The following is a 25,821-nucleotide window of genomic DNA, read 5'->3' as shown; positions in this document are numbered from 1 at the left end:
CTCTCGCCTACTACGATTCCCATCATGCTACCCGTCACCCAGGACGCTGCGTCGGCCCCCGGCCCACTTCCGGTCGGTGACGTACTTCCGCTTTGCTGGGCGCGCGGTGGACGGTCTGAAACGCAGATCTCGGCTTCGGCTGGGGTTTCGCGGCTCCAGAGCTCAGCATGGCTTCCTCACGAGCCTCCTCCACGGTACGGATGTCAGCTCACTCCGGCAAGAAGCGCGAAGGGGGCTGGGAGGGTGTTCTTGGGGGTTGGGGCCGCTCGGGAACGGGCTAAGGCGGTGGAGGACTGGGGTGAAAGGCTGCGAGACTCGGTCCTGCCTTAGCGCTGCAGCGTTTTCCTGATCTCTGAGTGCTTGCCTGTGTTTTAGTTGATTTGCATCTCTCACTACAGCCCCTAACGGCAAATACCTCTTCCGACTGGTCCAAAAACGGAGCTCTGAAAGGGAGTAGTGTTGTGCCCCAGATGTATGTCTGTGTCAGACTTCTTAATTGTAATAAGGCCTTCAAACTTCATGTCCGTTGCCTTACGACTGAAAACGTTTGAAATGTGTAGGCCGGTAACTAACTTGTTCCCCCTTAATAATTGCGTTGGTTATTTGTTATCCTTTCTTTCCCCTGGGATGAGCCGAAGCCTCGGGTGTTTCATAAAACCCAAGAAGAGATTGCCAGCGAATGATGTAAACATGTGCCAAAGCAAACCTTTGATAGAAAAATTAACAAAAGTAATTCACTAGTTTTTCCAGCCTCTTCCTATCTGCAAAACTTAAGTGATTAAGAGACACCCCCCCCTCCCCGCCCCACCCAATCAGTGAAGATACCTTAACTGGTGTCCAGCTTGTCCTTTGGGGAGGAAATAGGATTGAAGCTCCATCCTTTGGGGGAAGCCTTGTGAATTGCTAAGACTGAGCCTTAAGTTAATCCAGGTCTTTGATTTAGCAGGCAACCAAAACTAAGGCACCTGATGACTTAGTTGCTCCTGTTGTGAAGAAACCACATATCTATTACGGAAGTTTGGAAGAGAAGGAGAGGGAGCGTCTGGCCAAAGGAGAGTCTGGGATTTTGGGAAAAGAAGGACTTAAAGCTGGAATTGAAGCAGGAAATATTAACATAACCTCTGGTAAGATGCAAATTGTGAGTCCCTCATTATTTTTGTTTTATAATGTCAAAAAATTCTCAATTAAATTTGCATCTTTATAAGGCCATCCTTTGCCTACCCCAGTTAGCAACATCCAGAGAGACTTTTTCTTAAAACCTTTTATACAGTTTTTCTCCCATTCACTTGTTAGTAATTTTACCAGGAATTTATTCAGTGTATATTGAAGTTTATTTATTTTGAGAGAGAGAACTCGAGTGGGTGGGGCCCTGTTCAGCACAGAGCCCGATGTGGGACTCAAACTCATGAACCTAGGCAGAAAGTAAACCTGAGTTGCAAGCTTAACTGACCCATACACCCCTAATAAGTATGTGTTTGGATTCAAATTGATTCCATTTGTCTTCTGAAGATCTAACATAGTTCTGGCATTGATTTGAAGCTACTGTGGTTTGTACCATTCTCTCCTTTTAGTTCTCCAGTTTTCGCAGTCAATGAAATATGTTTTAAGTCACAAAACTCATAGTTATTTTTATTTTGAAAGAAATGAAACTAGAAATGTGTGAAGTAGAAAATGTTGTAATCCTTATTAACTGGGTTTTTCAATAATTTAATAAAGCTGTAAAAATTTGTAATTTTTTTCATAAATGAAATTGTGATGTACAGATTGTTTTTATTTTTTATTTTTGAGAGAGAGAGTGAGTGCACGAGCAGGGGAGGGGTCAGAGGGAAGGAGGGAAAGAAAGAATCCCAAGCAGGCTCCACACTCAGTGCGGTGCCCGACATAGGGCTTGATCCCACAACCCCGGGATCATGACCTGAGCCAAAATCAAGAGTCAGACAACTCAACCGACTTGACCACGCAGGCCCCCCCAATTTTCCTGCCTTTTAAAGCTGTGCCATTTAGTTTTTTGTGTTTGACACAATCTAATAAACTGAGAAACAGTAAACTATGAATTTATGTACTAGATTAGTTCCTAGAGGTATACACAGACTCCAATTGTAAGACATTTTTTCTCCTATTTGAAGAAGATCTGGTGATTATGCTGATATTGCCTGTTCTTTTTATAGGAGAGGTGTTTGAAATTGAAGAGCACATCAGTGAACGACAGGCTGAAGTATTAGCCGAGTTTGAGAGAAGAAAGCGAGCCCGGCAAATCAATGTTTCCACTGATGACTCAGAGGTCAAGGCTTGCCTTAGAGCCTTGGGGGAGCCCATCACACTCTTTGGAGAGGGTCCGGCTGAAAGAAGAGAAAGGTGCCCTTTCTAAATTTTTACCCTCATCTTTAATCACAAGGTTCTACTTTCCAATTTCAGTTGATATTTGTAGTAAAACTTTGATAGAACGTCTTAGGTAATGTTAATAAAATATCTTAGTTGTTTTTATATAGTGTAGCCCATGATCTAAGTAGGCCAGTTTTTTACTCCATTACTAATTTTTTTTTCTAAACTATGAATATGGTGTTAATATATGAACCCCCCTTCCCCAGTATGGAATTTTGAGTTGGGTAAATATTTGTTGTCGAACTTGGAACATTTAGACAACACTCTTTCTTTGTCAGTGACATAAAACATAACGATAAGTACTTTTTGGTTATTATTGAAAGGTTATTCTTCAGATGATGTTCCTCTTGTGATTTTAAGGTCACAGAGTCTCTTAGTGACAGGCTAGTCATACACAGTTATGAGGACCTCCCTTGTCTTTCCACTGTCCCATCTCTCCCTTTCATCATTTTTTTTTCCTGGTTTGCATGGTCTGTGCATTTAGTCACTAAACCTCTCCCATTATCTCGTGTCCATTAAATAGAACCAATAATGTTGGGCCTGTTTAAATAACAAGGGGAAAAAAAACAACAACAACACTGTGTACCATCCCAGTATCTTACAAAACCAGGCTGGCTGGCCACAAGGTGGGAGGAGCGGAGAAGAGGGGGCAGCTCTGGGCAGGTAGCTGGGGGCCAGGAAGGGCTAAAGGACAGACAGAAAAGGCAGCTCCCAGATGGGAGGGGGCTGGTTGTCCTAGTGGGGGCGGGGTGCAAACGGTACTTCAGAAGAGTGGAACTTGGGGAGGGGACCAGTCAGTGCTTTCTCTACCAGAGCACAGTGTTGGAGGAGGTGCTCTGTGTCACCGCTTGCCTACCTCTGGCACTAGGAGAACTGAGCCATGAGCCCTGGGTATGATGAGCTCCTCTGAAGCATGGATGACAGCCTGCCCCGCCCCCCCCCCCCCCCCCGCCCCCGTCTCCTTTTCCTTGAGGCTCAGCTACTCCTCACTTACTGCATTTACTTTCTTTGGGCCCTTACCCCTCATTTATTCATCAACAAACCGACCACTGCCACATTGAAATTGCTCTTTATTAAGGTCACTAATTTATCTTTACTAAGAATAGCCCGGGTATACTGTCAGCTACTCCCTCTTTGAAACACTCCCTTTCATAAACCAAATCCTAATTTTTCTCCTATTTCTCTGGCTAATTCTTCTAAGCCTCTTTTTTTCCCCTGCCTAACCTTTATATACTGCAGTTCTTTGTCTTGATTCTACATTCATCCTGGGCGATGAGATCCACTCCCGTGGCATTGTTTACCACGTATATTCTGAGGACTCCCAGGTCCCTATTTGTAGCCTAGATATTCTGTAGGTACTTCAAACTGGACATGTATAAATCAAACTCATCTGTTTCCCTCCCTTCTCTTATTCTCCTTTTAAATAACATTACCATTCACAGTTTTCAGTTGCCTTACCTCCTTTGTAATCTGTCAGCAAAATCTAGTCTGTTCTAGATTTGTGCCCAAATGTACCTCCTCTTTTCTCTACCTTCATTGCTTTCACACCTAGATGATTGTAATAGTCCCAGACTTGTGGTATTGCTTGCTTAAAATCCAACAGTGTCTTATTAAACATAGAGTAGGGGTGCTTGTGTGGCTCAGTTAAGCATCTGACTCTTGATTTCATCTCAGGTCATGATCCCAGGGTCATGGGATTGAGCCCTACATCAGGCTCCTGACTGAGCGTGGAGCCTGCTTGAGACATTTCTCCCTCTCCCTCTCTCTCCCCACACCCTCTCTCTCCCTGTCTTTCCTCTGTCTCTCTCACTCTGTCTCACTCAAAATAAATAAACATTAAAAACAACAACATGGAGTAAAAAAAACTGTGGATCATACTCTTTAATCTTTTGTGCCTCTCTTCCCCAATTTAATAGACTTAGTAGCCTTAAGGGTCTTCCTGGAATACTCAAACTCTTTTTCTGGTTTTCCACTTAATTTTTCTTTTTGCCTTTTTTTTTTTTTAAATGTTTGTTCACTTTTGAGAGAGAGACAGAGTGGGAGCATTGAGGGGCAGAGAGAGAGGGAGACACAGAATCTGAAGCAGGCTCCAGGCTCTGAGCTGTCAGCACAGACCCCGACGTCGGGCTCGAACCACAAACCATGAGATCAGGACCTGAGCCAAAGTTGGATGCTTAACCAACTGAGCCACCCAGGCACCCCTCCCCTCTCTTGCCTTTTAAAGCCTTTTTATTCTTTTGGTTTCAGCATAAATGCCACCTTCTCAAAGAAGACTTTTATCACCTGACCCCTTATAAAGTAAGCCCCTTCTTTATTACCTCTCATAGAATGTTACTCTCTCAACAGCATTTACAAAGGGTATACTTTTAGTGTTGTTTGTTTATCTTCCAACCAACAGCAAAGTCTTACTATGGCGACCCTTAGGTGAATGTCTCGAGTCCCTACTGCCTCTGTCTTAATTCAGACCACCATTAAGACTCTGGGGATTCCTAAATAGTAGACTGATTTCCCTGCCTTTATTATTCCCTCTTCAGTCCATTCTCTCTACTTCCCCAGGGATCTTTCTCAAAGGTAAACCGTCTTTACCATGGCATGAGGAGCTCTTTGTGACCGGGCCCCTACTTCTGTTTGTAGCCCTAGCTTTCACCAGCCCTTTTCTGGCACTCGGTGCTCCAGTGAACTATTTGTGATTCCAAGTTCAACATGTTTTGCTGTCTCCAGACCTTTGCATTTGTTGAACCCTCAGCTTCAGTTGTCCTTTCCCATTCTTGACCTGTCGACCTTACTAATTGAGGACTCAGTGTAGGGAACACCTCTCTGAAACCATCCCTGATTTTCCCTTCAAGCCTAGGTTAGGTATTTCTTTTGTTTCCCCTCAGTGCCCAGCACTTACCACTGTCAATACTTATTGTAACGTATTGTGGTTCCCTGTTACTTTCTGTCCATCCACCTTCTCCCTTCTCCACCCCCGTTCCCAACCCCCAGGATTATGCTACTTGGAATGAAGAACTGCTATTTAGTCGTTTTTGTACACTTAGCACCTCAGTGCATAATCCAGCACATTGTGGCGTGGAGCAAAGGTTGGCTGTCTTCACAGACCAAGTGGTAGCAGTGTTGGGGCTCGTTGACTCTAAACTGAAAACTAATTGCTTATAGTCCAATTTAAGCAATCTCTAAATAAAGAAGACCGAGTAGAAGAAATCACACTAGAGGGATGCCTGGGTGGCTCATTTGGTAGAGCATGTGACTCTTGGTTCTTGCGGTCGTGAGTTCGAGTCTCACATTGGATCTAGAGATTACCAAAAAAATGAATAAACTTAAAAAAAGAAAAATCATGCTGGAAGTTTAGGCATGATATGACTCTTAACATTGCCTTAAATGGAGAGAGTAGGGCAAGCTTTCTCCCTTCTTAGATACATTTTTCCTAGCTTTATCTCAACTCCATTTAAAATTCTGATCTTTTTTGTTACAGGTTGAGAAATATCCTCTCAGTGGTTGGTACTGATGCCTTAAAAAAGACCAAAAAAGATGATGAGAAATCTAAGAAGTCTAAAGAAGAGGTAAAATATGTCTTTGGCGTCACAGTAATAAAATGAAGGAAATGAGGGGTTAGTTCTCTCATTTTCTGTTTTCAGGATTTGCTTTGCTAGAGGGAAGGGAAGTTTTGAGGATTCTACCATTCAGGAATAGTTGTTGACCATAGTTTGTGGTTCCTGTGTGGGTATAAATGAAGGTAGGTAGGTTTCAACACATGGAAAAAACCATAGCATTCCTAGTGTAACTTCTAACAAGGAACCGGAAGCCATCCAATAAGAGTTCATAAAAACACAGTAGAGGGGCACCTGGCTGGTTCATTCGGTGGAGCATATGACTCTTGATCTCAGGTTTGTGAGTTCAGGCCCCACATTGGGCATGGAGCCTACTTTAAAACACACACGCAGTAAAAAGCACACACACCTGATTTCATCCTATGACTGAACTAATTCACCTTTTTTCTAGACAGTTACAATAGAGAACTGACAGCTATGAGGAGCAGGAATGCTTCAGACTTAACATTTCTGCTCTTAATTTAAATTTCAGTATCAACAAACCTGGTACCATGAAGGACCGAACAGCCTGAAGGTTGCTAGACTGTGGATTGCTAATTATTCGCTGCCAAGGTACAGAGAGCCTCTAGAAGGAGAAAGAAGCGTATTTTTTCTTGTTTTCTCTTAAGCAGTGATGATCTGTTTTATAAAGACTGGTGGTTCTTAAATGAAACTGATGGTTGGAATACTTGTGTGGACCTTTGTTTCCAGTCTGTCTGTTCACAGTAATGTTTCTGTGTCACAGGGCAATGAAACGCTTAGAAGAGGCCCGTCTCCATAAAGAGATTCCAGAGACAACGAGGACCTCCCAGATGCAAGAGCTGCACAAATCTCTCCGGGTAAGATGCTCTCAGTGATTGTCTAATATATTAAGGGCTCTTAACTACACATTAAATTTCCTACTTCGGCCTGCCTCTTGGAAGGTACAGGCAACTGTGGCAGTTAAGGTGGCAGGAACCTCCTGTAATTAGGACTTAACAGAGGCCTGTGGGTCTACACTTCAGTTCCCCTTGAATATGTCAAAGCTGTACTTTAGCTCTCTCTATGGTTTTCCTGGGTGTGTTGAGCTGACACAGAAACTAGTGATACTGCTAGTGTAAAAGACAGCATGTGAGTTCCAGGTGAGCCTTAACTCCATTCGTTAACATAAGTATCTCCTAACAACAAAAGTGTAAAAGAATCTTGTGGGGGTGGGAGGGTGGCTAAAACCAGAAAGTTGTTTTTTTTATTGTGGAAAAACCAAAAAACTCTTGGATCAGCCTATTAATGATTACTGTTTGTCTTTTTTTTTTTTTTTTTTTTTTTTTTTTTTTAAGTCTTTGAATAATTTCTGCAGTCAGATTGGGGATGATCGGCCTATCTCCTACTGCCACTTTAGTCCTAATTCCAAAATGCTGGCCACAGCTTGTTGGTAAGTCCCATTTTACCGTGATATTTTTTCCTAAATGGAGGATAGGTTCGGGGGGGTGGGGGATCAGCCTTTTTCTTAGGTGCTCATTTCTGTGTCCTTTTCCTCTGCTTCTCATGATCGTACCAAACTAGAGATGCCCGTACTTTCCCCTTATATTATACAAGATAGTCTGGGTATAATACTTCTGCCTGTTCACAAGGGACACCAGAGATCCATGACACGTCAGTCATGCTCTTGATGCTAGCATTTTGGAGCAGATAAATAGTGGATTTATAGACTGACCAGTATCCACACCTCAGTATAGCTTTTCTTTTTAAATTAGATAGCCCAGGCAAGGTACTCTGTAAGCTTCAGTTGCCTTATGTGTAAAGGAGGATGAGATAACGTTGTAAACCATTTTACCTTAGTAGTGCGCCTTATGTGGTAAGGACTCAGTAAACACGAATTACTGTTTGTTGTTGTTGTTTTCTAGTTATTGCCACATATGCAGAAAGCCCTTAGGATGTGATAATTTTGTTGTTCTATTTAGTGGTTCAGTTATTTTCCTGGGACATGGCCATCAAGTGAGAAGAGAAACTTCCTTACTTTGCATGCACAGGAACTACTTGACTAGATAGAAATTGAGCCTGGTTCAGGAGAAAGCGAAGGACCTAAACAAATCCCCCCGCCTCTCCAAGCCTCCGCTACCTTCCTTAGAAGTAGAAATGATCAGGGGCGCCTGGGTGGCGCAGTCGGTTAAGCGTCCGACTTCAGCCAGGTCACGATCTCGCGGTCCGTGAGTTCGAGCCCTGCGTCAGGCTCTGGGCTGATGGCTCGGAGCCTGGAGCCTGTTTCCGATTCTGTGTCTCCCTCTCTCTCTGCCCCTCCCCCGTTCATGCTCTGTCTCTCTCTGTCCCAAAAATAAATAAAAAACGTTGAAAAAAAAAAAAGAAGTAGAAATGATCATTCCCGCATTATGTACCTCACAGGTCTATTATAAGGATCACCGAGATGATAGGAATAAAAGTAATTTGTTGGAAATTTTCTGAAATAAAGTCTTTTTAAAAAATTTTAGGGACTTTGTAAGTAGTAAAGTGCTCTTCATATTTAAGGAGTTAGTATGATTATTAATATTACTGTTGGATAGTTTAATTTGTCCTATTTTTCCTCACCGATCACTCTAGATGTTGAGGAGAATAGCTTGTGCTATATTAACTACAGTCCTGTAGACGCCTCGGGTTGCGTGAGACGTGCATATAGCTTCCTTCTGTAAACCATCAAACGATAAGCTTTCTTTTTCTGTGTGCCACTGTAAAGTTTTTTGGGGGTGAGAAGAGATTGTGCTTTAGGAATGTTACCAAGGTACCTTTTCCTTCCCAGACCAACCCTGGCTGAGATGCTTTCCTTTGTATTTGATAGGAGTGGGCTTTGCAAGCTCTGGTCTGTTCCCGATTGCAACCTCCTTCACACTCTCCGAGGTGAGTTAGAATCTTGTTTATATGTCACTCGTTTTCCCAGCGTGAACCCTCTTCAGACAGTGAAACTAATACTCTGCCTGACACTCAGACCCAGTGCACACAAGATTAATTTTTGATTTGAATTGACAGGGTTTGGTTTTCTCTGACCACAAGGTGGGAACATAATGACCTTATACACAAACCACTATTCTCTTGTGTACAACCCCACTCTGGCATTGTACAGTCTCTAGACCAAATAAATAAAGGTTGTTTGTGTTTTGCACCTTTTTTATTTTAAGTTTATTTATTTTGAGAGAGAGGCAGTGTGAGGGTGAGGGAGCAGAGAGAATCTGAAGCAGTCTCTGCATTGTCAGCATGGAGCCCGATATGGGGCTCGAACTCAGGAAACCCTGAGATCATGACCTGAGCTGAAATCAAGAGTTGGACACTTGACCGACTGAGCCACCCAGGTGCCCCTTTGTTTTGCTTCTTTTAATGTAATTTAAATGTTTTGTTTTAAGTTTATCTTTTATTTTGAGAAAGAGCATGAGTGGGGGAAGGGCAGAGGGGGATGAAGACAGAATCCCAAGCAGACTCCACTCTGCCAGTGCAGAGCCCAGAACAGGGTTCAAACTCAACTGAGATCATGACCTGAGCTGAAACCAAGAGTCAGACGCTCAACCAACTGAGCCACCCAGGCACCCTTGTAATTTAAATATTGATTTAAGTTAAAACAGTTTTTTTTTTAATAGTTGAATAGTCACTTTACTACCCTTATCTGTCCACATGTTCTCTAATACTTGTCTGTGTTACTCATCATAGTCTGTTTTCACACATAAATTATAAGGAGTAGGGACCCGCTTCTGGGAAGGGAGGGGAATAAATTAAAAAAAAAAAACAAAAAACGAGTGGGGACCCTTTAACTTTCATCTCTTACACCCCTTCAGGCCATAACACAAACGTAGGAGCAATTGTATTCCATCCAAAATCCACTGTCTCCTTGGACCAGAAAGATGTCAATCTGGCGTCTTGTGCTGCTGATGGTTCTGTGAAGCTTTGGAGCCTTGACAGGTAAATATTACTGTTCTGTCCATGCTGCAGTCACTAAGGTAAATAATTGCTTGGTTGGTCCTTGGGACCTGAAAATCTGGCATTTAACTCCAGAGATGATCTTGAGAGTCCAGGGAGCTTGGTGTGAATGTGGAATGTAGGATTTCTTTCTTAGACCTGTTCTCACCAAAGGCGTTGGGGTCCGGTTTTTCTTATTTGTTAACTTTGGACCTCGATTTTTGCCTCTAACATAGTGGCCATTGTTTTCCCACTCCAGTTATTCTGGAAAGATATATTTGCACCTCCTATGCAATACATTGACATTGGAGAAATGCACCATTTGGTAGATTGACTAAAGATAATATTCTTGGCAGCACATTGGTTCCTAGCAGATGGGCACAGGGGAGAGGAAAGTAAAGTTCTGTCTGACAGTCTTGCCAAGGAACTGATGTCTCCTCCCAACTGCTTCCTCCTTTGCCTAGCCTGTATTCTCCCGTTATAACAGTTGATGTTGTTGTTGTTTTTAACATGCTTATGATGGTTGTATTCCAAAAAATTCTTGAAAGCACTTTGCTGGCTAAAAGAAATCTGAATTCAGTTGCTTAGTTGTTTTTTTTTTTTTTTCTTTGGGAAAGCACATGAGACTTTAATTCCAGGTTTCTGTAGAGGGCTAATTAGTTTCTCCATCCTTTGCCAGATAGGGTCTGTCTTATGAGCAGAGCAAGTTTTAATTGGCTTCATATCACTTAGCAATATTTGTTCCCCTAGGGCTTTGGTTAGCTCTATGTATGCACATTGACAAAGTTCCCTTTTTAATTGCCCTCCTTAGGGTTTGTGTTTATTTCCTTTCACTGGTGTTTCAGAACTTTTTTTCTGTGATTACTGGGGAGGAGAATTTAATGGTTACCAAAACGAAACTAAGCGTCTATTTAGGAGTTCCTTTTTTCATGTGGATCCTTCAAAAAGCTAAAGTTTGAGGAAAATTTATGTGTAATCCACTTGCACCAAAACTGTTTGATTTCTGTAGCTTCATATCTCTATCAAAGTATGTTTTCTTTCTAGAATCTTAATACTCCTTTGGTGTAAGGAGACTATTTTGCTTGTCAGGCTGAATTATCTTTTATTTTTCTCTAATCGTAAATGAGAACAGCATTAAGAGTTGATTATCGGGGCACCTGGGTGGCTCAGTTGGTTGGGCATCTGACTTAAGCTCAGGTCACGATCTCACAGTTCATGAGTTGGAGCCCCGCATCAGGCTCTCTGCCCCTCCTCTTTCACTGTGTCTCTCTCTCAAAAACAAATAAACATTTAAAAATTAAAGAATTGATTATCACAGTGAATTGAGATATAGAAAGATAGAGAGTTGTTTATCGAAATACTTTGGGCAGTTTTGCCTTGTAAGCACATGAAATAGTCCCAAATCTTTTAAAACTTGGGAAAGTAACATAAATTGTTCCTTAAATTAAAAAAAAAAAAAAAAGCCCTGCATTTTTAATAAACTATGAGTTTAGTTACATAGTCTCTTAAATCATACAGAATGGGTACATCGGTCACAACAGTTAACAAATTCAATGAACATTTATGACTATAAAATAGCTCACTCACTTGTATTTGTTTCTTTTTCAGTGATGAACCAGTGGCAGATATTGAAGGCCATACAGTACGTGTGGCCCGTGTAATGTGGCATCCATCAGGACGTTTCTTGGGCACCACTTGGTAAGCCATCCTGTTCTGTTCATACAGGCCCATGGCATGTTGTTAACCTTTACGACTAACTGCCAAGTAAATTTTAAGAACAGAAATCTTCAAGTAGGATTTTCTTGGACTGCAATGACTCAAAATCCGAAAAGAGTGTTATAAAGTTATTGCCAAGTGTATTTGCTTTTATTTTTTTCTTTAGTTTTTTTTTTTTTTTTTTAATGTTTATTTATTTTAGAGACATAGCAGGAGCAGGGTAGGGGCAGAGAGAGAGAGAGAGAGAGAGACCCCGAACCCTAAGTGGGCTTCAGGCTCTGAGCTGTCAGCACAGAGCCTGACACAGGGCTCAAACCCATAAACCTCAAGATCATGACCTGAGCCAAAGTTGGGTGCTTAACCAACTGAGCCACCCAGGTGCCCCCAAGTGTATTTGCTTTTAAATTGCAGTTAATCAGAAATTTCAGTCACTAATTGCCAGAAAACTAGAACTTTCACTTTTTTTCTTTTTTAAGGGGGTCGGGGAGGGGCAGAGAGAATCTAAAGCAGGCTCCATGCTCATCGTGGAGCCCGATGCAGGGCCCAATCCCATGACCCTGGCGTCATGACCTGAGCCAAAATCGAGTTGGACGCTCAACCAGCTGAGCCATTTAGGTGCCCCATATTCTCTTTACCAATGTTTTGTTTTGTTTCTGCCACACGTTGTATTGTAATCTCTCTGCTTACAAATCAGTCTCCCTTTCTGGAGTACCTGGCTGGCTCAGGCAGTAGAACATGTGACTCTTGATCTCTGATTTATAAGTTCAAGGCCCATGTTGGGTGCAAAGATTACTTAAAAATAAAATCTTTAGGGGCGCCTGGGTGGCGCAGTCGGTTAAGCGTCCGACTTCAGCCAGGTCACGATCTCGCGGTCCGTGAGTTCAAGCCCCGCGTCAGGCTCTGGGCTGATGGCTCAGAGCCTGGAGCCTGTTTCCGATTCTGTGTCTCCCTCTCTCTCTGCCCCTCCCCCGTTCATGCTTTGTCTCTCTCTGTCCCAAAAATAAATAAACGTTGAAAAAAAAATTAAAAAAAAATAAATAAATAAAATCTTTAGAGCCGTCTGGGTGGCTTAGTCGGTTAAGCATCCGACTTCAGCTCAGGTCATGATGTCACAGTTTGTGAGCCCTGTATCGGGCTCTGTGCTGGCAGCTCCGAGCCTGGAGCCTGCTTTGGATTCTGTGTCTCCCTCTCTCTCTGCCTCTCTCTGGCTTGTGCACACAAGCACTCTCTGTCTCTAAAATAAACATTAAAAATTTTTTCAAAAAAAAAATAAAATCTTTGTTAAAAGAGTGCAAATTGGTTTCCTTTTCTGGTTCTGTAAGTTCATTGAGGGCAGAATGTGTTAAAGAACTTTTTAATTGAGATGTAATTTACATGTAATAGAATGGACTTATTTTCATGCACTCATGTAACCCACATTCCTTTTAATAGAATATTTCCATCACCCTAGAAAGTTCCTTCATGTCCCTTCCCAATGGACTCCCCCTTCCAGAGCAACCACTGATCTGATTTCTATTGCTGTAAATTAATTCTGTCTGTTCATACTTTATGAATTCGTTTGTGGCTGGCTTCTTTTAGTCAGTATAATGTTTTTAAGATTCATTTATGTTGCGTGTTTCCTTTTTTTTTTTTTAATTTTTTTTTTTAATGTTTGTTTATTTTTGAAAGAGAGACAGAGACCAGAGACAGCATTAATAGGGGACGGGCAGAGAAAGGGAGACACAGAATCTGAAGCAGGCTCCAGGCTCTGAGCTGCCAGCACAGAGCCCAGTGTGGGGCTCGAACCCACAAACTGCTAGATCATGACCTGAGCTGAAGTCGGATGCTTAACTGACTGAGCCATCCAGCTGCCCCAGAAGTTTCTTTTTATTGCTGAGGAGTATTCAGTTGTGTGACTCTGCCATAGTTTACTTATCCGTTGTCTTACTGAAGGACATTTGGGCTTTTTCCAGGTTTGGATCACTCAGAATAAAGGTGTCATGAACATTCTCATATAGTGTTTTATACGAACATGTTTTTGTTGTTTAAGGTGTTTTTCATTTTTTGCTTTTTACGTTTGTTTAAGTAATCTCTACCCCAACGTGGGTCTTGAACTCATGACCCTGAGACTGAGTCACGTGCTCCACCAGCTGAGCCATCCAGGTGCCCCCTAGTTGCATTTATTAAAGAGACTTTGTTTTCCCTATTGAAATGGTTTTAGTGGTCTCATTTGAATATATCTTTGACCAAAAACGTGTAGGTCTCTTCCTATACTTTCTCATCTGTTGCATTGATCTATTTGCTTATTGTTCTTTGTCTCCCCAGCATCAGTTGAAGGCCCAACAAATAGTCAGTGAGTAAAAAAACTTAACAGTTGAACTGAGAAAGAAAGAAGGCAACAGCCTTTGCTGGGCCATTCTTAGGAAATTGTATTCTTAAAATAGCCACTGGAGTAAGTTACTAGGAAGTCCATGGTTTCCCAGTTAGCACTCAAGACAGATATGCGTAGTTGTTGAGGTATTGTTTATACCAGAAAAGAATTTCTTGTTAATACGGTTATACAAGTAGTTTCAGAAGCATAATTTAAGTTACAAGTGTTTTTAACACATTGTAGGAACTGATTATCTGCTAGTTAATTTCTAATTAATTTTTTTTGTAGCTATGACCGCTCATGGCGCTTATGGGATTTAGAGGCTCAAGAGGAGATCCTGCATCAGGAAGGCCACAGCATGGGCGTGTATGACATCGCCTTCCATCAGGATGGCTCTTTGGCTGGCACTGGGTAAGCCCTCTTCCACATAGCCAGGGGCAGCTCAGTGGTTCGCCTCTTACGTATGCTTGCTTCCACGGAGAAATGGATTCAGAGTGTTCATTTATAAATTCTTTTGTCAGGGGACTGGATGCGTTTGGTCGTGTTTGGGACCTGCGTACAGGACGGTGTATCATGTTCCTAGAAGGCCACCTGAAGGAAATCTATGGAATAAATTTCTCCCCCAATGGGTAAAATAAACTCATTGAATGACGGGTGGGAAGGGTTATTGGTCAGAATGTATCTTTGTTTCTGACTTCGATACTACACCTGATCCACAGCTACCACATTGCAACCGGCAGCGGTGACAACACCTGCAAAGTGTGGGACCTCCGGCAGCGGCGCTGTGTCTATACCATCCCCGCCCATCAGAACTTAGTGACCGGTGTCAAGTTTGAGCGTAAGTTTTCCTCCCGGTTTGCCCGTTCACAGGACAGGCAGATTATACTTCACGGAGTGCAGGCTAGGCTTTGGCTTCACTCGGAAGTGTGACAGGAGAGGAAGTGTGCCTCTGGTGAAGAAGGAGCAAATTCTAATTTCTTTCACCGTAGCGTTTTTCAGACACAGCTCTGGCACAGCTTGCTTCTTGTTTCAGGAAGTAAAGAAGACTTTCATAAATGCTTTGAGTCATTTTTTTTTTCCATGAAAGTTGTAAGCACTGAATCCTTAATATTACTGTGAACAGATTATCAGGGAAAAAGCCAGAAGAACTTAATAATGTTACTTGTTTCCCTAAGTCTGCTTGTAGTCCCTTTTTCCTGGAGGCCTTATAGGAATGTAGATGAGAATGTTGGACTTTTCCAAATGGGGAAATCCCTTCTTTTTCAAAATCATGTGTTCTAGCAGATTTTTGTGCTTTTATTTTCTTTGCTCTTTTGATACGTGAATTCCTCAAGCAGCTCCCCTTTTCTCTTAAAGCTATCCATGGGAATTTCTTGCTTACTGGTGCTTACGACAACACAGCCAAGATCTGGACACACCCAGGCTGGTCCCCACTGAAGACTTTGGCTGGCCATGAAGGCAAAGTGATGGGCCTAGACATTTCTTCCGATGGGCAGCTCATAGCCACTTGCTCTTATGACAGGACCTTCAAGCTCTGGATGGCTGAATAGGCAGGACCGTGGAAAAAGGACTCTAACCTCAAGCTCTTCCTTAAGAACCATTTTCAAAAGAAAGGGATTGATATTTTTTGTCCTATCACGTTTTTTGCCAGTTATCGTGTGTAGACCCTCTAAAGAATTGGATCTCCAGGCCTCCCTCCGCTCCAGGTAGGCAGCCAAGTCTCTGGGTGTTGATGGACCCATTTCATAGTTGAAATTTTAATTTTCATCTTCAAGCCCTGCCATGGACTGCGTAGACATTGTTTTTGTTAATCTTTTGTTTGAATGCCTTGTTGCCTCCTTCACAGCACTCAGGATTGTGACTGGCTCCATTTTTAATTTTGAAACTTGGCTTTCCATTACATGGTACATGCTTCAGGACTACATGTGACCCACAGAGCAAGGTGGCTGGCCCGTAGTCTGGAAGCCCTCAACTTAAGAGGCACTTCTCACCACACACCGGTTAACCGATGCCTGACAGTGGGAACCTTTCCTCTACCTTGAGAAGGGAGATGAAGAGGTAGACCACAGCTGTGTTCAGAGCGATGCAGCAAAGAAGATTTTACCTCTTCCTGTTGAGTTCAAATGGGATGCTCACTGCAACAGGAAGCTCAGAACTGAACATTGGCCCTGTCAGAAAATATCCTCCATTTTGCTCTGAAGTTTGGCATCCTTCGTGTCAGCCCAAAGCTAGGCCATCGTGTCAAGATGCGGTGAAACTTGTAGGATGCAAACGTGAAGTCTGTGTTGTGCCACCTCCTCTGTGTTGGTTAGAGGACGCACCCTGTGTTTCCAGGTGACTGGAAAAAACCCTAGTGGGCATTCCTGAACATAAACCTTTTCTTTTTTTTCTTTATTACACACTTGCTACAGAGTAAAATTCTGTCAGAAAAACTGTCCTTTAAAAACTTATTTTGTATCGTTAAGCATTTTCTGAATCGCAGCCATCGGTCCATAGAAGCCCCCCCCCCCTTTTTTTGTTGTTGTTTTTGGTTTGAGATACAATGGATGATATTAAATATGGCTTATTCCAGTTCCAGTCTCCTTATAGTTTTTCGTAGAGACTGTTGGACTGTGGGCGACTAGCGGTGAGGCATGTCTGGACTCTGTCATTCGTGCTCCTTGGTCCTGCAGTGGTTACCTTCACCTCTGTCCATCCCAGATGTCCGGACACTGAGCACTGGGAGGACACGGTCCATTCTCACAAAATACAGGAATTGGGAAGAAGAAAGGCATTTGAGAAGGGCTTCTATGATGGCTTTTCCTTAAATGTTGAAGACACTTTCATTTGCAGTTCCAGAGAGCTTGACAGTGGCTTTGTCTAACTCTGCTTGGCAAACTGTGTGTGATGATATAGCTAAATATTCTGTTTCATTTAATTTTAATTCTAACCAGATAGTTGCATCTTTTGAGTACCTGTTAAGCTTCTGAATTACCAGCTCTACCCCCTCTTGGGCACTTGGCATTTCACTATTATTTAAGTATTAATGGGCTCTAGTTTCCTCCATAGTTGGCCACGAAAAATAATTCTTTGTTACTACTTTTGTAGTGTGCATGCATGAACTAATAGTGAACGTTAGTGTTTTAGCATGCAATTTGGATATAGTGTGTTAACAAAGGTTTTTCGTTTTTCAAATTTGAATTTTACTATTAGTTCCATTAAACTTTTTTTTTTTTTTTTTGGTTGTTCCAAGAGATGTAGAGGTAGCAGTTGGGTGAGCACATTTTCACGTAAGCCTTTGGCAAAACAGTTACCTTGTGGAATATACATTTGTGCTTTGGAAACATTGTAAGGAAACAGCTGAGGAGCATAAACCAAATGTAGCATTTCATAATAACGGTGAGATAAATATGAGAGCCACCACTTAAAGGACCTAACTTACTGCCTAGAGACTGTGCTAGGCATGTTCAGACACCTCATTTAATCCTCCCAATCTTCTGAATTATTCTCCTTTGATAGAGCTGAAGCTCAGAGAAGTAACTTGCTCAAGGTTACCCCATCGGTGAGTGGTGGAGCCTGGCCTGTCTTCTGTGACCTTATGAAGAGCTTTCATAGGGCTATTGAGTCTGTTGGCACCGCCGGCCGGACAGAGTGACCAGTCTGGTCAGCGTGGCCTATTTCCTGTACACATTTTAGCCACTCTACCCTTTATACCTCTCTTTTGATGAGTCGCTGCATCTCTGCGTCTGACTTCATGCCAAAGGGAATTACGGTAATTTCACCACTTCTGCCTCATGAACTAATGAAGCACCTATAGTGTCGACAGGAAACTGTCTTGGGGTAGATATCTTGTTGTGTAGAACTTTCTTAAGCATTGCAGCGAGCCTTAGCATCCCTGACCTGCGGAGTGCTAAAAGCCAGAAGCACAACCCACCCCCTTCGTTGGACTAGCAAAATGCTTCCAAACATTTCTGCGTGCCCCAAGTTTAGAACTACTGAGTGTGAAAATAGAAGACGCCCTCATGTTAAATATACCCCTCCCTACCCAAAAAACTCAGATCTACATTTTTCCTTATGTGGATGGTCTATCAGCCACCGCAAGAGCCGCTGCAATGCTATTTTGACTAAAAGGCTTCACCACTTAACTAGCTGGGCTACCTTGAACTAGGTAGCTAAACTTGCGGAGCCTCAGTTTCATCTGTAAAATAGGGATGAGGCTTCCCTCACTCGGAGCAGTAAGCTCCAGTGCAGAGCAGTCGCTCTGGGCTTCTGCCCCCCACCAGCTCCTGTCCCTTTTCTCATGACTCAGAGAACACGGGAGATCACTGCCTGATTTACCTGTCACAAGGTTAAGGAGCAAGGACGTGTAAAGAAATGAAGTCAGTGGGGAGAGGTTGAGTCCCAGCTTCAGTGCAATTATCTTTGATGGCACGAATGGAGAGGTAGGTGCTAGTCCCCTGGTGGGTTATGTAGTGGCTTTCCCATTTTGTAATGGAGAATTTTCACCTTGGCCCTTAACACCATTTGATTTTACTGAACACAAAATACAGGTCTTGGCTATTTTGGAATATCTTGTATGCAAACATCCCTTAATTTATAGAAGCTAGTTCTGTTAAGCACAAAACTTTATTTAGAACAAATAATACCAACTCAGTTTCTGACTCTGAAAGTTTATTCCACAAATCAAAATACCCCTCAAATGTTGTCTTTTCATAATTGTAATGGTGTTTTAACCACTTTGAGATTGTTCCAGAACTGTGGGCCACTGGACAATATTAAAACTGGGGAAGAAGAAACAGTTTTAGATACTGCCTAGGTGGCAATTTAGAGTTAAACCACCTACGCATCTAGTTTGCCTTGGTACTGGGATTAAGTCCCATGAAATGAAAACTAGCATCTCTGTCTGCATGGCCTGGGATGGAGCCCTCTATCCAGGGCTTCTGCCCTACCTCTTGAGGTCAACTGCCTGGAGCAGGGGAGTCAGCTCTGTCCAGCATCCAGGCTTAATTAGGGCCTCTGCACCTACCTGGAGGAATAAAAACCTTTTCTCCAAATCGCAGATTTCTTTTGATCACCTTTACTCTCAACACTCCAGAAGCCACACACCGACAAGAGGTTGTCCTGTACAAGCAGCTGAGGAAACATGCCGTCCTTGCTGGTAGAGGCTCTCTGTGACCCATGGATATCCTATCCTTCCCTTCCCCTAGTTCTGACACCACATCGACCAAGTGGTTATTGAATGAGTCAGTGCATGAGTTCGTGACTGCAGGTGGCAGGACTTCTAAAGAGAAAACTGAAAGAAGGCACACGCCTTTGCTCACAGAATTGAGGCTCACTTTCCAAAATTGTAGCAAGATATAACAAACAAATGTGAACCGAGTTGGGAGCAACTCCAGTGAGAAATGCACTTTCTGGGCTGGTCGAGCTCCCGGATACCATCATCCAGCCCTTGAGCACAACTTGCCATGTAGCTCTTTGTCCCAGGTCTGCTTCTCTGCCCTTCTTGGCCCATGGCTCACACCCAGGGGTCTCTTCACACCTTTTCCCAGCCTTTTCGGTTTCAAATATTCCCATTATAGGACTGTTCCCAGAAGCAAACACCTGGCCTTACTGATCTCCGGATTGCAAAAAGGAACAATACTACAAAGGAAGACAACCCCAAATGAGGCTCTGAGGTCCCCATCCCCAGCAGCAGTCAGGAGAGACTTGGTTCCTTGTCCAGAAGCAACGCTCATCCCACACCCCAAAGGAACTGCTTAGTCCAAAAGACGGAGAAGATGAGCAACAGGGTGACACTGAGGATGACAGCCATCAGGTAAGCAAAGATCCGGAACTGAGGGTTGCGGAAACACTCCCTCAGAGAGTAGTGGCTGGGGACGGGAATGGGCAGAGACCTGGGGGAAGGGCCTGCGTCCTGGGGGGGCCCAGTTTGGCCCCCGGGCTCAGGGCCTAGGTCCAGCGTGTAAACCCGGGGCTGGCGCAGGAAGTAGCGGCTCTTAGGCTGGTCCTTGAGACAGAGCTGGTGGCCTTCCAGGATGACATGGTGGGGCTCCAGGCGAAGCAGGGTGAGCACGGCAGTATCCGTGGGCAAGTCCGTGACAGGCTGCCCAGAGGCCAGCACCGTGGGCTGGCGACAGAGGGGGCAGAGCAACCGGCGCCGGGCTGGAGTCACCAGGCTGAGGTGGGCCAGGCATTCCACGCAGAAGGAGTGACAACAGTCCAGCACTTTGGGGGTGTGGAACGTGTTGTTGAAGGGGTTCCAGCAGACAGGGCACTCAGGCTCCCGGCCCTGCTGCTCGGCCATCCTCAGATCGGACACCGCGAGGCCTAGTAGGAATGTCCTGGCAGAAAGGGCAAAGGAGCAAAGGGACACCCATTGAGCCCATCCTTGTGCCTGGCCCTAGGCAAGGAGTCTGTGTGCTGTTGAAAGATACTGTCACCCACATTTCACAGATGAAAAACTCAGCAATTTGTTCCAGACCACCCAGTTCCTAAGCTGCAAAGTCCAGGGCTCCTGCAGCATGCCTTCTATCAGGGCAAAGGCCTGAGCCACCCCACTGTTAACAAGCTGCCCCTGGAGGAGACTGCACCCTGGCTCTGGACACGGATAGAGTACTCCTTGTGTTCCATGTGATCACCCTTGGCTCCTCAGACTCCAGGAAGAGGGAGGGGAACCAGTCAGTGGTTTGTGTTACAGGGCAAATACTTCCTTCCCTGTGGCCTCAAATCCCTGACTGGTGTGTGCAGAGATGGCCTTTGTGAATCCCCCGGTCTGTCTCTCTGGGGACAAATGCCAGGCCCTCTTTCCCTCCTCCCACTGGGCTATCGGGCCAACCCTCCAGAGCCCATTTGCCCAGTCTGCGCAGGGCACTGCACTGGCCCGGCAAGGGGGGCCCTGGCAAGGCTTTTCCCCTTGACCTGGAAGCTTAGAGACACCCAGGTCCCCAGATCAGCCCTTCCAGAGCCTCCTCCCAATACTTGGCCTCTCCTGGCTCCTCCTCCCTCCCTCTGTCCCGGGAAACCCCAGGGCACCCACCTGGGCTTCCTTGGCACTAGGTCGGGCAGACTACCTGAAGGACCTGAGGCTCCGGTCTCTCCCTCTCCTGAATCCACAAAGCTTCGGGAGACGGCCTTCTCTCCAGCAGCCGCCAACCCCCGGGCCCGTCTCCATGGCAGCACACACAGCACCTGGAGCTGCCAGGGGGCCCGGGCTGCGGCCTCCTGAGCACACCTGCCCGCGGCAAAGGCCACGGAGCCGCCTGGGTGGCGGAGTGGGGAGGTGGGGGACCAGAGTTCCCCCAGGGCGTGGCACACAGCCAACCGTGGAAGCCAAGCGTCTGCAAGATTGTGGGCGGTCTCTTCAAGACCTGGGATCCAAGACCTGGGAAGGGAGGGGTGGCAATTTCCTTTTTCTAGATTGTGGAGGGGGTAAGTGAGCCTCTGGGCTGCTTCTCTCCCGGGCCCCCATTTCTTTCCTAAAGTGGCCAAAGCCTCCTCCACACACAAAGGGGCTGCCTCCCCTGTCCTTTGGCTGCTACGATGTTCACCTGCTACACAGTCCAAAATCTCTGCACATCCTCTCTGGTCCCTCTCTGATCATTTTTTTTTTTTTTAAGTTTTTTGTTTTTGTTTTGTTTTAAGTAATCTCTACACCCAATGTGAGGTTCAAACTCACAACCCAAGATCAAGAGTCGTGTGCGCCTCCTCCTGAGCCAGCCAGGTGCCCCCTTTTTCTTTTTTTCTTTTTTTTTTTTTTGATGTTTATTTTTGAGAGAGCATGCACCAGCAAGGGAGAGGCAGAGAGCAGAGACAGAGGGACAGAGGATCCGAAGCGGATTCTGTGCTGACAGCAGTGAGCCCAATGTGGGGCTTGAACTCGAACCGTGAGATCATGACCCGAGCTGAAGTCGGACACCTGACCGACTGAGCCACTCATGCACCCCAAGACGCCCCCTTTGCTGATCATTTAATGTGCCCAAGTAGCTGCAACCATGCAAGTCTTGCTGCCATCTTTGTTCTTAGAACACAGACAACCAGCCTGGCAGGCACTGACCACTGAGATCTTAGAGTCCAAAGGCCGGCCATCGCTCCACCCTTGGGGACTTAAAAGGGGGAGCCAAGAAGGAGGACAGTTCCAGCCCCGCTTCCCCATTTCAACCAGAAACACCTGGCTTTTCCCATATCGATCGCTTGAATAAGCTGAGTGGAGCTGCTGAGGGGAAGAAAAAGTTTAAGAACCATTTCTCCATCCTAACCACTCACTTTGCAGACGGGAAACAAGAAGTGACTCTCACCCAAGGTCTCCCGGCTCGTCAGTGGTGTCACCCAGTGGTGACACTAGAGCTTCCAGCTCACCACTATGCTGCTGCTTAAAGACAACACTCATCCATCAGTTCACCTGCCGGGTGCATATTGTTAACTACATAGTAAGTGTTTGCATCTGGCCCGGGGATTCCTCGCACCAGGAGTCTCTCGTGGCAATCCGAGAACCACGCACGGGGCTTGGGGGAACCAAGTCTCCCTTGTGCGCCTCACATGACACCATCTGCCCCGAGTTGAGACCTGAAGCAAAACCTGCTTACACTCTCTTGTCCATAGCTTCCTGGTGTTCTCTCTTCTGTCACTGCTCCGCGCAGGGAAGAGGAAACAAAGGTATGCAGAAAGGGGATGGAACAGTCCTGGCCGAAGCCGGGAGAGTTTACCAAGGATAATGCCTTCCCCTGTGGACCATTCATCCATTCTACAGTTACTAAGTCATGTAATGTTTATTTCATTTTTGAGAGAGAGAGAGCGCAGGTGGGGGAGGTGCAGAGAGGGAGGAGGACAGAGGATCTGAAGCCGGCCCCGCACTGACAGCAGAGAGCCTGATGTGGGGCCCGAACTCACGAATCACGAGATCATGACCTGAACCGAAGTGGGGGGCTTAACTGACTGAGCCACCCAGGCGCCCCTACAGTTATTGAGCCCTCACTGCGCGTGCCCCGGAGCGTGGCACTGGGGAAATGATGAATGAAAGAGGCGTGGCTTTGACCTCAGGGCATTTAGAGTGCTAGGAGGGAAAAAGCTGACTAATGAGTAGTGGGCAATGACTAAACCTACCATTTTACTGCACGCTATAAAGGACAGAAAGGAAAATGGGTTCAGGGAACAGGCTCCCTAGGAAACCACCGGGGGAAGGTTTCTTCAAAGAGGTGGTATGAAAGCTGAGTCTGAAGGACAAGAAACCAGCCGCGCAGCGGGGAGGAAGAACACTCCGGGGCCATGGGAACAATGAGTACAAAGCCCCAAGGTGAGAAAAGCCTCTGCCAGATTCAGGAAGTGAAAGGAGGTGGCTGAGTGTAGTGGGTGGAGCTGGAGCAGGAAAATGGCTCAGGATAAGCCAGAGGGAAAGCCTCAGGCCCTGGGGAGCTAATCTGAATTTCGTTTGGAGGGATGGGGGAGGGGGGGTTCATCCTATTTCCATTTTGTTATTTTTTTTCCAATTTCCATTTTAAAATCACTGTTGCAGGGGTGCCTGGCTGGCTCGGTCAGTAGAAGGTCGATCTCTGGGTTGTGGATTCGGGCTCCATGTTGGGTGTAAAAGTTGCTTAAAAATAAAATATTTTTAAAAATAAGAAGGGGCGCCTGGCTGGCTCAGTCGGTGGGCGGCCGACTACAGCTCAGGTCATGATCTCACGGTCTGTGAGTTCGAGCCCCACATCGGGCTCTGTGCTGACAGCTCAGAGCCTGGAGCCTGTTTCCGGTTCTGTGTCTCCCTCTCTCTCTGCCCCTTCCCTGCTTGCTGTCTCTCTCTCTAAAAAAAAATAAATGAGAAGAAGAAAAAAAAACAGCATTCCAGCTGCAGAGCAGACAACAGACTGAAAAGGACAGTAGAAATGCAAGACCATGAGGGACTTTATCACCAGGCTGGGGTGGTGGCACTTGATGTAGACCAGGCCATGGCAGAGAAGGTCAAAGGGATGAAGAAAGAACTATCTGTGGAGATGAAATCAAAGGCACTTTCCAAAAAGCAGCGGACAGCGTAGATTCTGGAACCGTGTTGTTCAGGCTCATGACTCCAGATGTGCTGCTTATTAGGGCTGTGATCCCAGTTGAATTGCTTCACCTGTGTTTCAATATCTTTTTTTTTTTAATGCTTATTTATTTTAGAAAGAGAGAGAGCACAAGCGAGGTAGGGGCAGAGAGAGAGAATGAAAGAGAATCCCGAGCAGGCTCCACGCTGTCAGCGCAGAGCCCCAGTCAGGGCTCGAACTCCCAAACCAAAAGATCATGACCTGAGCCAAGATCAAGAGTCAGCTGCTTAGCCGACTGCACTACCCAGGTGCCCCCTCAATGTCTTCTTCGGAAAAGGAGGCTGAAAGTAGTACGTCAGAAGAGAAGGCTCTTAGAGCCTGGCATCCGGCAAAGACTACGTAGGAGGCGGTTGGCATTATCCCTGCAAATGGATTTGAGAGAAAGGTCAAGCCTCGCCATGAAAAAGGTTCTGTGTTGAGCTTTGAGGGGCTCCGAATTCCAGAGTGTGTATGAAGCAGACCTTTAGTACTTATCAAAGCCTTAAAATGTACATGGCCTTGGGGCACCTGGGTGGCTCAGTCAGTTAAGCGTCTGACTTTGCCTCAAGTCATGATCTTGGGGTCCGTGAGTTCAAGCTCCTTGTTGGGCTCTGTGCTCACAGCTCAGAGCCTGGAGCCTGCTTCAGATTCTGTGTCTCCCTCTCTCTCTCTGCCCCTCCCCAGCTTGTGCTCTGCCTGTCTGTCTCTCTCTCTCTCAATAATAAAAAAAGAAGGCACATGGCCTTGATTCAGAAGTTACCCCACTGGGCATCTGTCCCATGGACATAATCAAGGACTTCTGCTAAGGCTTGACTGTAGAGATGCCCATAGAAGCACAGCTCTAACAGCCTAGTATGGAAAACTGCTTACTCATTCAATAGTGGGACGTCAATTAAAGATATTCTGCTCTATCCCCGTGAAGAGACACTTTGCAGCCTTTAAAATGATGTGATAAAACATCTATTAATGTGGAAATGTTTGTGATGCCATTAAGCAAAAAGAGTAATAAAATCCTATCATGACCGTATATCCAATATATGTATGCAGTGGAAGAATTGTCTGGAAAAACAAACACCAAAATGTCAACAATGGTTATCTCTGGGAGTAAGATTATAGGTGTTTTTTTGTTTTGTCTTAAATTCTCTCATCTGAGGGGCATCTGGGTGGCTCAGTCGGTTAAGCGGCTGACTTCTGCTCGGGTCATGATCTCATGGTTCGTGCTGTCAGCTCAGAGCCTGGATCCTGCTCTGGATTCTGTGTCTCCCTCTCTCTCGATCCCTCCCCCATTTACATTCTCTCTCTCTCTCTCTCTCTCTCTCTCTCTCTTTCAAAAATAAACATTAAAAAATTTTTTTTTAATTCATCTGAAAATTCTTTTTTTTTTTTGAGAGGGAGCAACTGAGGGAGGGGCAGAGAGAGAGAGAGACAGAAATGCGGCTCACCTGGGGCTCGTGTTCGCCTGAAGCAGGGCACGAGCTCACCCGATGCGAGACTTGAACTCGCAGACTGTAAGGTCATGACCTGAGCTGAAGTCAGATGGTTAACTGAGCCACCTGGGCGCCCTCTCGTCTGAAAACTCTAACTTTACTACAATACAGTACAATGAACTTATATTACCACCCTTAACGATCTCTCCCGTGCCCCCAAAGCAGACCTATTTTTTCTGAAGTTCCATGGCCAAAGCCGTAAGAGACCATTCAAGAGTAGGAATGATTACTGTCGCATGAGCGCCTGGGCCCTTATCTGCCAGGGTCCCCTCAGACATCCACTGTTGTTCCAGGATCAGCAGGTCAGAGGCCAGCCTCTCTAGGACAGATTCCGGCCCTGTGTCGGTGTGTCC

The 25,821-nt window shown here is 45.2% G+C and overlaps 2 protein-coding genes across 4 annotated transcripts; one reads left to right on the top strand and one right to left on the bottom strand.

Moving 5' to 3' along the window:
* Positions 1 to 36: 36 nt before the first annotated feature.
* On the top strand, positions 37 to 25,296 carry PRPF4 (pre-mRNA processing factor 4). Of its 3 annotated transcripts, none has more exons than XM_015076024.3 (14): positions 37 to 194; positions 947 to 1,124; positions 2,169 to 2,355; positions 5,855 to 5,942; positions 6,463 to 6,542; positions 6,715 to 6,808; positions 7,286 to 7,380; positions 8,779 to 8,837; positions 9,764 to 9,887; positions 11,493 to 11,582; positions 14,239 to 14,361; positions 14,472 to 14,579; positions 14,670 to 14,788; positions 15,307 to 16,521. In XM_015076024.3, exons 1-14 carry the CDS (start codon positions 168 to 170, stop codon positions 15,498 to 15,500), a joined length of 1,566 nt encoding a protein of 521 aa, XP_014931510.1. In that variant the 5' UTR covers positions 37 to 167; the 3' UTR covers positions 15,501 to 16,521. The 3 variants fall into 3 exon arrangements, with proteins under 3 accessions (XP_014931510.1, XP_014931501.1, XP_026890667.1); XM_015076015.3 differs by having other exon boundaries at positions 61 to 194; positions 944 to 1,124; positions 15,307 to 25,296; XM_027034866.2 differs by lacking the exons at positions 37 to 194; positions 947 to 1,124; positions 2,169 to 2,355; positions 5,855 to 5,942; positions 6,463 to 6,542 and having other exon boundaries at positions 6,764 to 6,808; positions 8,740 to 8,837.
* On the bottom strand, positions 18,584 to 20,233 carry RNF183 (ring finger protein 183). The gene has a single exon (XM_053204775.1). It carries the CDS (start codon positions 20,231 to 20,233, stop codon positions 19,661 to 19,663), a length of 573 nt encoding a protein of 190 aa, XP_053060750.1. The 3' UTR covers positions 18,584 to 19,660.
* Positions 25,297 to 25,821: the final 525 nt, after the last annotated feature.

Source organism: Acinonyx jubatus, chromosome D4 (genome assembly GCF_027475565.1).
Source record: "Acinonyx jubatus isolate Ajub_Pintada_27869175 chromosome D4, VMU_Ajub_asm_v1.0, whole genome shotgun sequence".
NCBI lineage: Eukaryota > Metazoa > Chordata > Mammalia > Carnivora > Felidae > Acinonyx > Acinonyx jubatus.
The sequence above is the reverse complement of the archived record's forward strand: the minus strand, read 5'-3'. Positions and strand labels throughout refer to the sequence as shown.